Source organism: Scomber japonicus, chromosome 9 (assembly GCF_027409825.1).
Source record: "Scomber japonicus isolate fScoJap1 chromosome 9, fScoJap1.pri, whole genome shotgun sequence".
NCBI lineage: Eukaryota > Metazoa > Chordata > Actinopteri > Scombriformes > Scombridae > Scomber > Scomber japonicus.
Genome location: NC_070586.1, coordinates 39006042 through 39024817, shown reverse-complemented (window position 1 = coordinate 39024817; position 18776 = coordinate 39006042). Strand labels below are relative to the sequence as shown.

The 18776-nt window shown below is 39.1% G+C and overlaps 1 protein-coding gene across 1 annotated transcript in view; it reads left to right on the top strand.

Annotated features, from left to right (window-relative positions):
• LOC128365004 (protein Niban 2-like) overlaps positions 1–18776 on the top strand; it is a 50455-nt gene that overhangs the window by 4494 nt on the left and 27185 nt on the right. The window contains exons 2-3 of the mRNA XM_053325620.1: positions 16111–16241; positions 18609–18737. Of these exons, the coding sequence (XP_053181595.1) occupies positions 16111–16241; positions 18609–18737 (260 nt within the window). The remainder of the gene's footprint in view (positions 1–16110; positions 16242–18608; positions 18738–18776) is intronic.

The window sequence follows — 18776 nt, the reverse complement described above, 5'->3', positions numbered from 1 at the left end:
TGTTACTAACAGGTTCAGATTGCGGAAATACCTGCTGCTGGGACCCCACGCAAGACGCACGCACACGTGCACATAAATGACCTCATGAGGTAAACTTCAACAAACAGAGCCAAAGAATGTTTCTGATGAGGATAATATAACCAGTAAACTCAGAGGAAAGGCATGAATGCATGTTGTTTTTCCAATCCAGTTAATTCCAGACAAATACTTTAGCCTCTTAAAAAATGTCCTTTTATTTTATACCTTGGTGATTTCACATTTCTCATATATGCTTGCATTTGCTTTTGGAGGCACTTAAAATAGAAAATATTTAAACTGGGTTTTGAGGAGATGTGGGGGAAATGATGGTCAAGACATCCAGAATATTTAGCTTCAATGGAACTGCAATCATAAATGGACAACGTTCTAATACAGCAATTAAGAGTCAGAACTAGACTATGATAATGTCCCACAATGTAGAAATAGGATGAATCGCATGAAACTTTGTGAAACCTAAATCATTTCTGTGTTGGTCTGACAAACAAATATTTCCTGTTGAAGTTATGTTATTATATAGTCAAATAGGAACTTAAGTCACACTAAAAAGGAATGAGCTGTGATTCATTTGCAGTATGAAAAGCGATATCTGGCTACAGCCAAATTAACTTAGAATGAATTAATTGCACCATGAGTTTTATTTATTTATTTATTTTTTATTTAGCGTTTATTTAACAAGGTTAGTCCCATTTGAGATCAAGGATGTTTTTTACCTGGCCGAGACAGCAGCAACATAGTTACAGTAAAAGCATCAGATAACACATACAGGACAGGTCTGAATGTTTCTGAATGTTTTAAACACCAACCTATATATATTCATGCCGTACATTGTTAGAAAGCTTAGATTGTTCTGATTCATTCAACACCACTCACGACTTATATGGTTGCTCACAACCGTAATAGTATTAGCGATTAGCTCGGCTAGCCACTCAGCTAAAGTAAGAACAGCTATAATGCCTACATACCTTCAAAGTCTTCCCTTTATCCACAACGATCATCTTATGACTCAGCACTTTCTGTACAGCTCGCCAAGTATCCATTCTTGTGAAATATGAAATCCATTTCCATAAAACCGGAATACTTTCCTCAATATGTCAACATGTATTTAGTCCAACACGTAACGTAATAACACAAATAACAAACCATATACGGTCCGTTTACGTCATTTCCTGACCTGCGCGTCCATTTCAGAGTACACGTGACTAGATGTTTACAACCGTGAGCCTCTTCTGCTTCTGACGATACCACACACCAGCCAATCAGTGTTTAGGATTAGGCAGTACATGTCTCCAAAGCCAATGAGGACATGTGACCGACCACAATGACGACATGGCTTTGATTGACAGCTGTTCCAGCCTATGGAAATATTCGGTGAAATGAAGTTGATAACCTTTTAGCCAATAGTCAGAGGTTTCCAACGGTGTATGACACTAAGCTATCAGTTTGGCTGTCCATAAGGGTAACCGGTGCGCTCCATTGTCTGTGCGCGCACCGGTGGGTAAAAGAGCTGAATCATATCATTATGCATTCAGCATTTGGTTACACGGTTGGTTCTTCGACTTGACATCTTTATAGCTAAATAAATACATAGATAAATAGATAGATAGCTACATATGGCAAAGAAATACACGGCTGCAGAGGCAGCAGAGTTGCTTATGAACTGGAGTGATGAGGCATTTTTTGGTCTTTTGACTCCAAATTTGGACTGCATGAAGCCAAGACCTGTAGCTGTGGCCTAATTGTGTCTATATCCATATCTTTCCAATGATACCAGACACATCTCTGAGTCTCAAACTATGTGGGATCTGTGTGGAGAGGTTAAATTGGGTTAAGGGTACGAGGTTTTGAAGTTGAAGTTCAGATTGTAAATTTTTCCAAGCAGCACCTCTTCTCCCAGAGCTGAGGGAGCTCATCTCCCCTTGACTCAAAGGAAAACTGCATGTCTGTAACAGGCAGAGGAACTGTGTGTGTGTGTGTTGTAAGGTGTGAAACAAGGCATACATATAAACTTAGAGTACAATAACTGAACCAACAGCCTTTAGAGAAATGGTGAGAAACAGCTGCCTCAGCAGAGAGAGTGGTCTGACGTATCAACCCTTTTATTAATAGCAGCTAGGACGAGTTGATTCAGGTGTGTCTCATCCTCCTGACACACCTCTGCCACTCTGCCTGCCTCATACACAGGAGCAGAGAAGACACACAGGCAGAGTAGGAGGGGTTGTCTCAGTTATTATTGGCATTACTGTTGTTTATCCTACTTATCTTCAACTGAACTTAAGTTAAAATTAAAAATGCAACATTTAGTGCACTTTGCAGTCAATACCAAATTCAACTTTTAAGCAGTTAAATAAATTACAGTTTAGTGCCCTTCAACCCCCTGTCACCCCTCTCCTACCTACCCTCTCTCAATGCCCTGCCTCTAACTAGAGGGATTAGAGTTCCACAGTGTTGTTTAGCCACATTGACATTTCACAGGACGCCCAGCTGAAAAACACCTCTTCACCCCTCTCTACCCCAACCGGTTGAGGCAGATGGCTGCCCACTTTGAGCCTGGTTCCGCCTGATGTTTAAAAATGAGTTTTTTCTTGCCACTGTTGCCAAGTGCTTGCCATTGTCATGTGGGAATGTTGGGTCTCTTTAAAATGAAAACCTGAAGAGTTCGGTTTAGAACCTGCTCTGTGTGTAAAGTGCCTTGGGATGACTTTGTTGTGTTTCGGTGCTATACAAATAAAGATTGATTGATTAAGGTCAGCACCTAGCTTCTTGCGTGCCACTTAAGTAGACTGGCCAATCATCAGGTCTTGACGTCTGGCAGCCTTTTTGCTGGTGAGGCTGCTCGATTTCCCGAAAGTGTGAATGACTGACAGCAGTTTGGAAGGGTGAGATCCTGGCCTAGTATTTTTGTTTCCTCCATCACGTCCTTTACAAGAGAGACATCACCTGAATGTGTGATATCTAAGATAATCCAAAAGTAATACTTGCTATTATGCACATTGCTCTCTGCTTAAGCTATGCATGCTAGATTATGGTCTGTGTGTATGGTAGTCATGTGGCTTGGTGGCCTGATTGACTGAAATTAAATTAAGCATCTGTCTTTTAATGTGTAATTTAAACTGGACATATTGAGTCTTACTACACCAGTTAATGAGAAAATATGATGTTTGGTTGGACCCCTTCACCATGAACTCCTTCTCCTCAATCTGTACAAAACACAAGTTATACAAGAGGCAATATATTTGCTCTTAAAGGCATAATATGTAAAAATTGGCCATAATTTTACTTGAAAACATTCCTAAACTAACTAAAGTTATCAACAGAATGTGAAGAAATAACAGATTTGATGTTATGTCAAAGTATTTTGTTACCGAAGTTAATATGTTAACGTGCGATCTGTACTGTCATGTAGTATCACTTTCTACCACAGGGGCAATAGTGAGTCACTGTAGCATCCAGTCTCCACTCAGTTCAACATGAGAGGAAGAAGTACTGCTGCCTTTATCTAAAGCCCATTTGGATTGTTGCACCAACATTGTTGAAGCAGTCAATGCTAAAATGCCACCCCCTACTTGTTTGAATGAGGTTGCCAGTTCTTCTGTTAAATCTTTTGAAGTGGCATACATGAAGGGCTGGGTACCTTTTTTAAGGTGCCTGGGTATCGGCCAAAATAAATCCATACCAAGTAGTATCGAAACGTCTCCTGTCAAACAATACCTGAAATCCATCCTTTTTGTACCCAGAGCTACAAAATATTTTGTATGGGCTTGCTGACAGCCAATCAACACAAGCATTTAATGCGACACGTGATTGGCACAATGTCACACAATTACAACAGTTATAAGTGTAATGTATGTTGTGACTCGTATGCTGATTTTGAGCATTTTGTATTTAATAAATATTAATAGTTTGATTAATCAACTCATTTAGGTGTGAAGGAGTGGTTTTAATTTAATTTCATGCTTCTACTCACAAGATGGATATGAAATGCAGTACTCAGTTGGTATCAGTATCACTTTGAGGGTATTTGGATTGGTACTGGTATCATAGCATAGAAACTCCTCCTTGAAAAACCTGTAGGTGCTGAATTTGTGAAGTTGCAATGTTACCATCTTAGGGTAGGAGTCTGGATCCTTGGAATGACTCCTGAGGCCTGTACTACGAAGCTGGATTTTCTCTTATCGAGGTAACTTCAGGGTTAACCCTGGGTTTTCCGTCCTACGACGCTGGATCACTTCTTACCGGGGTAAATCACCATGGTAACTTATGCTGAACGGCTAACCTGCTCCGGAGCAGGTTATGTTCTGGATAAGAGATCAATGAGTACAAAAGCACCACCTCCTGACCAATCAGCTCTCTTAGAAAATGACCCGCCCATTCTTAAAAGATCCTGTCAACATTGGTGAGAGGAGCGCTTAGGAGAGAATGAGCTTTTAGTGATAGATGCAGTTTTTTAATTGGCCAAAATATATATTTAAAAAATAATCATTGAGACACGTGGGGGATATTATTCTGTAGGTTTGACATCCTGAGATCAAAGTGTCAGGGAGCATAATAACTGTATTTATTTATTGTAATTGTAAAAAATTGACGAAAAGATATATTTGTAAAATAAGCCTTGTGGCACATGAGGGATATTAGTCTGTATATTATACAGTTGGTTTGACATCATTCACTCAAATGGTTGAAGCATAATAGGTTTGTGTTTTGAATGTTGAATATTAAACTAACTTAATGTGTCTATGAAAGCTGTCCAGCTGTGCATCTTGCTGTCCGTTTATATTGTCTGATAAATTAATATTGTATGATCTCATGAATTTACACATTAACAGAGTCGGCAATTTTCTGCCAGCATTCCTTCCTGGCTTTTGCTGCAGCAACAGTGTTGCTTTTGGCCTGGATGATGTTTGAATTCTTCATATTGATGAATAATAATTGTCTGCTCCTCCATGGTAAAGTAGTCTGCTCTGCAGGGTTTCTGCATGTTTGTGATTGGTCAGACGCTGCAAACACCTCCCCTTTATGTGAGCACACAGAGATCCAGATTGGAAAACCCTGGGTTGATTTACCGAGTTGATATCCAGCTTCGTAGTACCGCTTATCCTAGACTGCGAATATCTGGATAAATCAATCCAGGTAACGGAGAGATATCCTGGATAGGTTAATCCAGCTTCATAGTACAGGCCTCCAGTGTCCGAGGGCAACAATGTCTCACAGGAAGGTCTCCAGCTTTGAAGTCTGCAGGTTGAAGAGTTGAGGAGTCCTCTGCAGTATATTGTCCTCAAAGGAAAGCATTTCTGCTTCTGTGAAATCGTTGTTGTTTCTTTTTGGTGAGAAGACTGCCTCGAGTGCCCAACACTATCTGTGGTTGTACAGTGATTCTATCTCTATTTCAGGTATTTTTCATACCTGCAATTGATCGAAAGAAGACACAAATGCATGAAGGAAATGCATATACATCCAAATTTGGCATAGTGAATTTTGAAAAAGGTGAATCTAAGCACAATAGCTTATTGACTTAACAATTGGATGAACAAATGTAATGTGATCTGATTATCTAAACAGAAGACTTCTTGTCTGTAGTGAGCAGTAACCTGACTGTAACTGGATGTTCTCTTATCTCACTCTGAAGGTTATCCACCATGGCAACCTCTTTGCAGTGAAGCAATTTTGACCACTGTGAATAGAGCTGGTTTGTCTCTGTGGTCCACACCACGCTCCTTGCTCCATGTCCACCTCCAAACTGCTTGTACCAGATGGAAGGAGCACAGGAGAAGTGTGGCATTAGGAAATACCTTCTCTTCTCTCCAACTATTAGTTTTAATAGTCCCAACCTTTTTGAAAGCGGTTTGCTAATCCTCTGACTGATAGAGGAGAATGCCCAGCAGGAGGCCACCAACACAGCTGTGGGTCAGGAGGAGTAACACTCATATTCCTTGAGGAATCTATGAGGCACAGCTCCCCACTGTGCTTCAGTTAGTGCACTTTCTTCATAGCGGGAGAACATATAACAACAATAGGAGCTTCCTGGGAAGATGTTCCGGTTAGGGCACAGCTGTCCTTGCACTTGTTGTAGCTCTCCACTTGATTCTTTAGTGTTTTCAACATGGTTGAACTACGGAGTGCCCTACTCTTCCCTACACACCTTGTGGAACGGTCTAGGAATTACATTAACTTAGTTTGTATGGGTGTCCCTTGCATACTGCCTACTGACTATGCAAAGTTCAAACATTTATCAGTATTATGTGTAAAAACAATTAAATTATGAAGAAGTTGATCAATAAACTCACTTGCTTTAACATGAGTAAAATATAGTGGAGTTACTGTACTATGGGCCAAAGGAAAAAGGCTCAGTAAAATGTTTTCCTTGAATAGCACACATTGTCCCAACCTTGGTGGGATAACATCCACCCTCCATGACAACCCCTTGAACAGTTTTGCCCACTCCTTGGCCTGTTCGTCAGTGCAGACATCCACCTGCACAGTGGCATCCAATCCAGTGCGGTCTCCGAATGAAGCCACCACTTCATAAAGCAGACATAACGGAGATCGTACACAAATTGATTTGGTAGCCAACCCTACAAGTAGGAAACAAGCTACTATCAATTAAAATCCTTACACATAATAAAAACGTCAACCTTCTCAGATATTTAATAACCATATCTTAGGTATCTGATTTTCATCAAAAGTGATACTGTAACACTATTAATGACCATACCAACACAGTCGCTATACTGAAGAATGACAACGACAGTATGATGACAAATAAAGCATCTGGAGGATATGTAGGCTAAGCAAAATGATCTCATAAGCTTATACAACAATGTTAATGAACAATGTTTGTCATAGTACTGAGAGATAGATATTGTTAGATCCCTTCAAATGTGTGTAGTCTTATGTTGTCCCTTTTGTCCTGAGCTCACACTAACAGCAGGATGATAAAAGCAAAAAACAGCTAGTCATTTACAAAACCAAAACTTACCTGCTTGGAAGGATGTAAAAAGTATGTATGAGGAGCAAGAATTAATGTTTGACTAATTTATTAGATATTGTTTTCTAGTATATTCTTGTAACATAAAACCACATGGCATTAATATTAACACATACATCACCAAAGCTTTACATAACTGAAGTCGTCAGTCAACTTTAACAGCTCTATTTTCCAAGCTACGACCTGCGTGAGTGCAGTTTTTATAGGAACGCAGTTGTCATTGATGCTTTCATCATACGGAAGTAGGCGTGGTTTAATTTAAACTGGGTTGACGCATCCTGTATCATATCTGTCGTACTATTCAGATTTCATTAGCCAGCACAGTCAACAAAAAAGAGGGTTTTCCTGCACAGGAAATGTTTTGGACAGGCCTAAGGCATATTTCAGGTTGCTGTAACAAAAATATGGCTATTTAGGGGCCACAAAAATCAGTTAACATTGTATTTGACAATATGTTATTGTCTTTTAATGTTGTTTCTGCTACAGCCGAGTCAAGGGGGCAGGGATTTTCCACAGTGTTGTGGTGGGCACTCAAAAGAAATTGTATGCTGCCCAAATTAAACTTTCCTACTTTAAACCTAAGTAATATATCTCTCTATTTAGCTGCTAAATATTCCACTATGTTCACCAGCTAGTCTCAAACTATGTCTAATCAGGTATGTACACTGTACACATACTTAGTAGAGTGCTCCCTTTCACATTACACAGTCATTTTACTGACTGTTAATATAAAGATACTGATTCGCACAACTTGAAGCATCAAGTTCTGTTCAAGATATTCAGTATGTCTTCATCCTCATATTTAATTTCTGTTAGCTTTGATGCTAATGGGGCATAAAGGCAGTTCTTTTTTATTTTAGAGCAATTTAGGAAAATTGCTTGAACAAGAAACTATAATAGTGAATATTGTGTCAGTTAATGTATTATGCTGTAGGCTTTGTTCACATCAGTATATGTATGTTCTTTATGAGCCTCCGAGGTCACTTTTCATGTATGGATCATGTATGTAGCTTTTTAACTGCTTCTCTAACATGTGTTGGTCATGCATCACATACTGTTATGAGCAGTGCTGGTCCGCCTGTCTTTGCCAGTAGAGCAGTTGGCTCTGAAAAACTGCCCTGCAAAGATGTCTGAACTAGATTTTTGCCCTCCCCCTGATTAACTCAGTAAGCATGTTAAGATCTAACTAAATTTACTCCCATGTGGTGCACTAGATCCTTACACAAGCCCAGCCGCAGCTCTTGCTTCAGCTCTGATGGGAACACAGTCTAAATTTATGAGTCAGCCAATGGGTCTATCTCAGTGGAATGTTTTTGTTAAGGCACTGTGGAGAAAGCAGAAGAAGGGGGGGGGGGGGGGTTCTCTGGCGGGTCTATTAAATAGCAATCTGACTCAGATCTCTATGATCAAGACGTGCTGAAGCTGTAGAGCTAACGTCAGTGATAAGATAAGCTGCCATGTAAAAGACAAGGAGTGTTGGTTAGATTAGATTAGCACAGTGATGCAGGACAACACCGTAGTCCCATTAGAGCTGATAGCTGGCCTCAGCACCACAGAGGCCCCCTGGACAATTAGTCTGGTAGGAGGCAGGAGCACAACAAAGAGCAGCTAGACTAACAGCAGCCACTTGTATGGATCTCTTTTTCTCCCCTACAACCTCTAATTCTGACATGTTCTGTCATACACCTCATAACAAAATGACTTTGTGTTGTGAATTGAGTTTTACCTCTTTAGTTTGCGAGTTTTCCCTCAGTGTCCCTCTACATAGAAACACGAGTGCCCTTGATTTAGTTGTTTCATTATGGTTTATGTTTTGACCATCTGTCTTGAAGTCAAAAATGTGTTGTCCTTTTTTGTTCATTTGAATGTTTGAGCAATGAAATGTGAAGAGTTTGATACTAGAAGGCTGTTTTCACATTTATCTTCTAGAAGACGAAACAAACACAGATAATAGACTTTACAGTGAAGTAGGAGACATGTTGTGTCCAACAGTTCAACTTCTGAAATGAAATATATTTATATCTTAACAGATTATGTGCGATTCTAATGAGGGAGAAACATTAGATGTGAATTTTAAGAATTTTATCAAGTCGATAGTATTGCGATATTTTGCATGGCAATATTGTATTGATACATGGATACGTGGATATAAGTAGTGATCTTTTATTATATAAATTGCAAATGAATATTCAGCTACAAATTGCATTGTTCAAAATATCATGTTCATGTTTGATTTTAATTAACTTGGACTATACTGTAATAAAACAATAGATCAGGTGTATACAACTGATTGTTAACAAAGTTTTTTTAAATTTATTTGCAGTTGAGAAAAAGGTAATGATTTGCAATATATCACAGTATATCAGAATATATTTAAAATTGCAAGTATTGTGATAACATTGTATCGTGGAGCCTCTGGTGATTCCAACAACTACAAAATAATTGAGCTTTGTTTCTATTCTATTCAATGTAGAGTACATTATATACATCTTAAAACATGTCTGGAGGGGATCTTTAATCATTTCAACTGTGATGTGATAAATTCTGAAGGGGCCAAACAAACCTCCCTCTCCAAAATACATAGAGGGATCACTGAACCAAGCAGAAATAATCGGTACATGAAGTTACCAGTCTCAAGTGTGGGCTCAGTCTCTGTGGATGAATGCTGTTTACACTGGGCCCAGCACAGTTTACATTTAAACCTAAGAACAGTACAGTATGTACTGATTTGTGCCGTCTTGCAGGTGATTGCTTGCAACCTTAATTCCTTTATTTACTTAAGACGGTGAATAATGGTATTGTGTGAAATGGTAATATAGTGTAATCACTGATCTTATAGACACAGTTGGATTACATGATACAACTGTCTATGCTTTACGATGAAGTCTGCAGGTTCAAGACTCTTTAGGTCCTCTCTTTTCCTTGCTTTCATTCCAGAGTAGTTTGTGAGTAGATGTACTCCAATACATGAGCGTAGTACCCATTTAAATAGAGCTTAAGACAGTCATGACAAAATCTGTTCCTATTCCGTAACTAATGGTACATAAAGACGCTCTCACACTATGAAAAGAACTTCACATACAGTCGTTCACACACTCAGGTCCCTGGCTACTTGAATAGAGGCTGTCAGCACTGCCTAGTGAGAAATACCTCAAATAGTCACCATATATCCTCACATTGTTATAAGATGTTAACTTTGTTGGAGCCTCTCTGCTTTGGCAATGAAATTTGCCTAATCAGGGATGTTCTCGGTTGGGAAGTGGACGGTCAGTGGAAATCCTGAAAAGTTTGCTGACGTGTGCTAATGCAGCCAGGACAGTCTAAAAAGGTCAGCATTATATTTGAGTGTGTGTCATGCTGTCTTCAATTGTTTGAAATGAATGAGGTCTTTGATTCCTCTGAGCTGTCCGATACAGTCGAGTCATCATGTGATTATGCTGGGTGACTTAAGCATGTCAACCATGGTGTGTTTCAATGCAACTGCTTAAAAGCACTGGCTGTCAGTTATGTACTGTTATTATGGGTTGGCAGAGTCAGGGATAAACCTGTTGAATGGGAAATAGCCAGCAGGGTGATTTTTACCAGTCATGCACGTTGGTGTGTGTGTGTGAGGTTTGTATGCTGACACACAAGCTGTCTCGAGTAGTCATGGTCATATGCAGCTTAGTGCTGTGTGACTAAGTTGAGGCTAATGCATACAGATGGTTGCATTGTTACAGTCTGCTGTGGTTACTAAATGAGTGACGCTGTTTTCTGGTCCCCGGTCATGACTCACCCGAAAAAGGTGGAAGTCAGTTTGTCAGTTTAGTGGACTTAAGGGCATTACTGCTCTCTTTCTATTTTTTCTATGAGGAATATATAGAGAACAAAACACTTTCTTATAGTGGCACATCTTTTCTAGTGGTTATTTAACCAAGGGAGTCAACTGTATGACTGTCCAAACCTCAATCCTCAACTGTTACTTATCTAAACATTGTCTATTCACTCTGCACCTCTATAGACGGTCTTTAAAGGATTTGGCTGGTGATTTTTCCATCATTTTTTGTTATCAATACATTTCATGTACAGAGCCAAACAAACACTGCACTCTTCCACTTGACTTCCAAATGGAACCGACTTTTTGACTGGACCCCCTTGCCTTCATACATGTTCTGTGTATGTATACAAAGTCTGATATATATTATTCCTCTGTGCTGTAGAGCTCCGTTGTTGTCCAGAAACTTATTAGAAATGCATAAATGAGCCACAGCGCTGCATTTAGTGACCTTTGTCAATGAAGACTGTGGTCAAGAATGGATTAGTACCCTCAGGGGCTCCTGGGCACTGAAACTCTCATACACTCGTCGATGCAACTAACCCCAGTGCATTGTGGCCTGCTAATTGTTCATCACTTGCCAAGCTATCCAACTAACAAATGAAACAATCAATCATGAAACTTACTTTCCTGGAAACAACTTTTACTTTATTCTGATTGGATAACGCTGCTGTCATGGGAAAACCTTGTGACTCCATATTTTGGTTTGGACACACTAGGTTTCCAACAGCGACGATAACTATCAACATGAGAAGAATCTGTCAAGCCTTGTGTCGTATTTTTGTAGAGCCTAACTAAAAAGAAAGTGTACTTTTTAATTCTCCCATGATGGAGGGATGAACAGAGGGGGAACAAAGCAACATGTCACCCAGTGCAGAGGTGTGAATATTGATCATATTTAATTGGTTTTTGAATAACAGAGATCTATGGCACAGAAGAATGAGATATATCCACCTTTAAATACACATACAATACTATACTATAGTATATATTGATAACTGAAATGTTGACGCTTAACCCTAACCATATACTGTAACCTTAAATGTGAGTTAGTTAATACCAGAATGAAGGGTGTAAGGTTCTGATCTAAAAGTTTAGAGAGGTATGTGAAGAAATTTATAGGTCACTAGGTTTTGATTTATTCCTAAAACCTATAGTAGTTGTTCCCACCAACTGTACATGCCAGGAAACATCATGGTGATAAAAAATGTTGAGAAACTGTGGCACTGGACTTTCTCTTGGCATCCCTCCCCTTCCTCTCATCTTTTCTTAGCTTACGGCCACATTCCTCTGGGACTTCCTGTCCAAAATGCTAGTTAACCATAGAACAATTCCCTTGTGCTTTTGTATGCCTGTGCACGAACTAAGGTACAATGAGCTGCATTCATCTTTTAAGGAATAAACTAACCCTAACCCTTACAATATGTGACCCCAGTAATGCACACAGAGATACATTCAGATGTTTGAAGTCAAGAATCTCCAATCCAATCTTGATCGTTAGCCTTTTATTTCTCGACCTCTGTGAAGATGAGCTCTATGGACACAATACTGTTATGTCCATCTTGACTGTTGAACGAAGGGTGATACATTCTTAGTGGAAGAGAGTTGAGCAGAAGGGCAACTGTGGGCGACTGACTCATACTGATGGAATGTTGAAGAAAAGCAGTTCAAACAGAAATGGCTTTTTGGTCACCAGGATGTTTATTCAAGATAATTTATTTTAATCGTCAGTGTTCAAACAGTGTCAGACCAATGTCACCTGAATCTGTCTTGATAGTCCAAGTTTTTGTCCTACAGTGACTGTCAAGTATATGGAAGTGGGTGAAGACTTTTTGCCGGGCCACACAGAATCTGCAATGAACAAGTAATTGAAGCTAAAAAGGCAAATCCTCCGAGTCATTTCCCTCCTCATTTCTAGACGCAGGCCATCATTCATAACTCTGTGTGGCTACCTTCCTAATAGCTTCACCAGAACGTTTAATTTTATGCTCCCCACAAGTCCCGAAAAGCCGAAGCAGCATTTCAAAACCACAATATAGAGCAGATGGGATCAAATAGGTCATCCCTCCTCCCTACTGAAATGTTGGACATATTTATCAAGAGCAGATGGAGATCCATTTGTTAATTGCTATTGCTCTTATAATCCTTATATTACCAGAATCCCCTTTATTACAATGAAAGATATGTGAGTGTGTTTGACTCAGACACATTTAGGAAGTTTATAAGAAAGCCTCCAAAAGGAAGCAGATACAGAGGAGGTATGTGCTAACAGTGTTTCCCACAGGATTTTGAGAGACTATGGTGGTTGGACCTTAGTCTGACCCTCCAGGGGGGATCCAACTCCCCAGTACGAAAATAATGTACATTTTTAAGTCAAATGCATCATTGTGGTGCACTCTGAGAGCAACACTAAAAGGTTAAACCTATACAAAACTTATGCTCTAAACAATGTAGTGCTTTAGTAATTTACCTTCTGGATGTATAGTTATGAATGGTGATGACACAGCAAAAAGCTCACACTCTCAAAGCATGGGAAATAAATTCGACCAGGTCATAAATGTTCTAGAGTAATATCCATATTTCAGCTCTGAAACAAAGAAAGCAAAAGTCATTAAGTTCAACTAGTTCATTACTGAGGAACATATACATAAACATGTACAATACTGTTAGCAATACTTGTTATCAAACAAGCTAGTTACCTAACAAGCTAACTAGCTACAAACGTTAGCTGACTTAAAGGGGAAAAGAAAATGTTAATGCTGTCGTTTGATACATTTTTATTGTATACTTTATTCACTTGTTAGAATTTAGAAGTAAAATGAACACTGCAGTTTAATCCATAATGAAGAGAAGACAACAATCATAATGTTAGCCTATGTTTCGCGCAGGCATAGCCTTCATGTAAACTTATCTGTATTTCCCCCATTTAAATTGCATAGCCTATTTTAGAGGGTATAACACTGTAGAATATTTGCTTTAGGGCGTATCCATACATTTTCATCAGGCTATGACAAACAAAGAACAATCGTTGCTAAGTTCTTACAGTCTTTTTCTTCAACTGTAGTTCTACTATGGCGAGATGTGTACAGACATGTTTGGCTCTCTATGAAACTGGGTGGCACAAAATAGACTATGATGGGCCGCCAGGGTCCATATACCATAAAAACTGGTGTATAAGTCTCAGTCTATTTTGGAGAATGTCATGCTGGGAAAACCACTTTTCTATCTTCTAAGACTGGTTTATTTGAATGTACCAGTAACTATTAATTTATACTTCAAAACCTTCTCAATTTACTTTTATTAGAAACACAATTCAAACACCTGAAACAATGTGTCAGGTTAATGGTTAATGGTCCAGTAATGATTTGCATAATTGAGCTGGACCAGTATATTAACTCAGACCAGATCAAATTAAACCTTTTTTAAAAGAACACAGTAACTTTACATATTTGATATGTGTAGCTGTGTGCTTACTCGAGTCCCAAAATATCTTCATCAGAGCTGTCACTATGTGCAAATATTAAGCCCAAGTCGCAGTAAGTCTCACCAAGAACACTGTACTCTGTGTCAGTCCCAGAGTCAAACAAAGCATCGTCCTCTGTTCCATCCATTGGAAAAATAACAAAGTTAGTGAAACTTTTATTCCTCAGATCTGTGCTCATACTGTGTGTCGATGCCACTGAGCAATAGCTTGAACATCTGCTGCTGTCAAATGGGTCAGTTTGGTCTGTAAATACCGAAACACACTGAATCAGCACTGGCCAAGTGAACCCGTCTGGTTTTATTTTTTATTTTTCTGTACAACATGCAGCATTAACGGGTCAGTGGACAGTCTTTTACATACCTGTAATCATATCCAGATCCAACCTCTCTGTATTTTACTGGTGAATACGAAACATATAAGACGCACCTCACTTTTTAATTAATAATATTGCGTTTAAGGTGCGACTTATACACCGACGTTTATGGTGATTAATGGGAAACGCTGGTGCTAGATAAGGGATTATGGGAGGACTCTTTCACTGCCTATTTACATTATAGGCACCATGCCAAATCTCCAATGTATTATCCATCCATGCAGAGCAGTTTGGTTCCAGTTAGGCAATTTACACATGTTGCACACATTGATGCTGGAACCATATATTGATCAACACTAATTTTATCTTAGTGAAAAAAGTCCGGAAACAACAGTTTAGTTCTGAACTAGTCTTAGTTCATTACTCCACGACTGTGGCCCATTGATTCTGGTTGTAGATATAGGTCTTTAAAAACAGTTCACAAATGTGTATCATTAAACACACACACACACACACACACACACACACACACACACACACACACACACACACACACACACACACACACACACACACACACACACACACACACACACACACAAAATGTAATTACTTAATTAAATAATTTACTAAAAATGTATGTCACTGTAGTTTTTAACAAACAAATAGTGCATTTGTAAGGGACTATTTTCAGCAGCGGATTAAACCACATTTGTTTTTCTAGTGAGTATCTCAGGGAGCAGGAGTGTGAGTGGGGTTTAGTTGAAATAAATGAGTGATCATGGTACAGTATGCTACCTAATGCAGAGCTACTACCTGTATTGATTGACTGTGAAAGGATTTGGGCCAGAAACAAACATTTATTTGAGTTAAAAAAATGTTTTATTAATATCTTCCATGAGTCATAACTATCCAGGTGTTCCTTTTGCAAGAGTACAGTGTGAAGGATGAGAAAGCTGAGCTTTAGCAAATAGCAGTGATGTGGACTCACTGATAAAATACAAATAGAACAGTGTGACATGTCTTTACACCATGGCTGTGTTTGACTTTCACTCTAAACATTTCCCACATGAATAACTCTGAGCTGGAAGGCCACACGACACAAGAAAGGAAAGCTGGCAGTGCTTAGCTGATCTGTCTTTCAGACCAATAAAGTCTCATTTGAGTGTTTTTTCCTCATTTCAGCTAAGTATAACTTTGTACAGTAAATAGAAGAATTCACATACAACCATGTTCACAATATTGAATTATTGACTTTCATCAGATCTTTTCAACTTTCTCTCATGGGCTGTGAAATTGTCTCATTTTTCTGAATAACTGTATTTGTTGACCTTTCCTGAAGCACACTGATGAAAATAAATGTTGACCAAGTCTACTGTAGAAAAGCCTTAATGCTCATCGTGCTTCACTGCACATTTCCATAGTTATTGTGTAAATGAAAAATGCCTAACGCCACTGTGTGTGTGTGTGTGTTGCAGCTCAGACCGGGGAGGTGATGGGAGAGTTTGGGCGCCTGTATGAGCAGCAGTATGCAGTGGCTCTTTTCAACAAGGTTCGCTTTGACATAGAGGGTGGAGGTGGTCCGCAGCCCCAGCTACTACACCGCAAGGTAAAACATCCTCTTTCCCCAAAAATGGTCATGGACCAGCTCTATAACCATGAGTATTCCTCACTCACTTACTCAATCACTCTACTGAAGTTACACAACTACTGTGACCAGCCCAGTGTTGGAGTTTCTTCATTGGCTGTTTCTCTTTCAAAATTATTTGGTGTTACTCCCACTGCAAGTTACTAGCATCAGGAATGACAAGAATGGGGATAAAGAAAAAAAGTTTTTATTACTTGAAGTCAACTTGACATATTCTATTCACCCACATTAACTTCCTCACAGTTAACTTCCCACCTATCACTAACAATGCAGGGGCTGAATTTCACTACTCACACATTTCAAAGTTTACACACATGATCATTGCCAGAGAGTTCCTAATAGGAGAACTCCCACTATCAGAACTTCAGGTTGTGATCGTGAGGTAGTCCAGAAAGAATGGTGAAATACATCTCTAAGTATTTTTGGTGTCATGTGCCACTATACAGCATTCAAACTTGTGTGAGTGTGGAGCATAGTTATTAAGACCAGTTAGCAGCTGTAACGTTAGCAGCGATTACGTTAGCCAGATCTACATTTAGCTGTTGATCCTCCTGGTCCTCCTTTACATGTTCATTTAACTTCATTCCAAACTTCTATAGACTCCAGGTGCCATCATCAAGGAAGGGAAGTCCTGTCACCATCAGTCATACATTCACAGAATGCTAGCAGTGTGTGAAACAGTCTCCTCCCCTGTTGGAAAAACCTAATGACATTAGTATTTTTTCATTTCAGTTCTGATACTGTATATAATCTATACTATATTTGCAAACACTGAAATAAAGTTTGGCTTTTTTTATCTAGTCAAGTAGTTTAAATAATTATTTTAGCATTTTTGTCCCGTTCATTGAGGAATACCTCGCTAGCGCCCTCTAGGTGAATTGCAGCCAATTTTGGTAAAATGGTGTTAATAGGAAGTGAATAGACTCTCTGTCATTGCCTGGCTGGGATTCATCCTGAGTAACATCAGTGAATGGTGGAGGAAGTAAGCATTGTGTGACTGTTCATGAACTGCATTCATAACCTTTTTTTTTTTTTTTTTTTTTACTCAAAGGTTGCTTAACCATGTCATGTGATGCTAACATGTCATGTGATGCTACTTCAGTACACTTTAACAACACATATTACTGGGACCAAAATTGCCAATGAACACCTCCACTGCATTTAACAAACTGGAGACACATTGATCATACAAAGGCTTTGACCTAGTCCAGTTTTATCAAATACACAACTGAACACAAATGTATGGAAGCCCAGTTGTGCCAGGAGCTAGAAAGTTATTAGAAATTAAGTCAGTATTTTTTATAGTGAAAAATCAAATGATATCCTGATTTTTACTTACAATCTTTAAAGGTTTTATATACAATATATCTGATTGTTATATCAGAAAGCCTAATTTTGATGTTCTTTTTATATTTTAATCATTCTTCTTTTCTTCCTTGTTTGCCTTTCATATGAAGCCCAGGAAACATTGCAGCACACACTTTCATACATGAAGACACATACTCAATTGGTGGTGCCCAGAAGTGTTTAAACCTAAAGAGAGCAGTTCAGCATTAATGGTGCACTGTACTCACCAAAATGTGTCTTCTGACTGACAATCCAAACTTTTCAAGTGCCAAAAAACCCTCTTATTTACAGAGTGAAGTTTTTCTTTGTTTGTGTTTATATTTGAGGAGTTTGACTTGGTACAGAGCCTCGTGTCATCTCAAGTCTCTGCATACCGTACAGTATTACAAAGTACATCCAGTTCTAGTGCAGCTAGTAAGATTTAGATTTATCCCCTCTAGACATTTATTTTAAGACTTTGAAAATGTTGCAGGGAATAAAAATGTGATATGTTTAGAACTTTCTTCTTCAGTAAACACATGTAAAAGCCATTCTGCACAGTAAAGCTCATTCAGACATGCTGGAAACACCTTTTTGACTGTAGGGAGAGATTATTACTTTTAATACTTTAGTTTAAAATACATGTGACAACATGTGTATGTGGTACTATGATACTGGAAGATCCTTAATGTTGAAATCAGGTTTTTCTTTGGCACACATACACACTTACAGAGCTGCCTACATAAAGCTGTGAGGTTGCACTCCTTTTTTAATGGCCTGGTTTAAGAGTGAATTGAGGAATGCTAACTGGGTGGCTGCGTGGTGGAGGGGGTGAGGGGGTTGGGTTGTGAGGAAACAACCTCCTAATAGATTCATTTGAGATGTGCATTTCTATAATACAAACACAGACTGCCTTTTCACTGCTTCCCTTTTAATTCCTCCAGACTGTCTGTACAGCTTACGGGTGTTTTGAGTTGAAAGGTGTCACGTTTCCCCCCACAGATCCCTCTGGAGAACAAGTCCATCTTCTCTGGCTCGCTCTTTCAGTACCTGGAGGAGAACAAGAAATGGAGAAACCGCTTCCTGTTTGTCCCAGACTCCTACAACATCAACTACTTTGATAGCAAAGCGGTGAGAGAGAGGCCCGGGGGGGGGCGGGGGAGGAAAAAA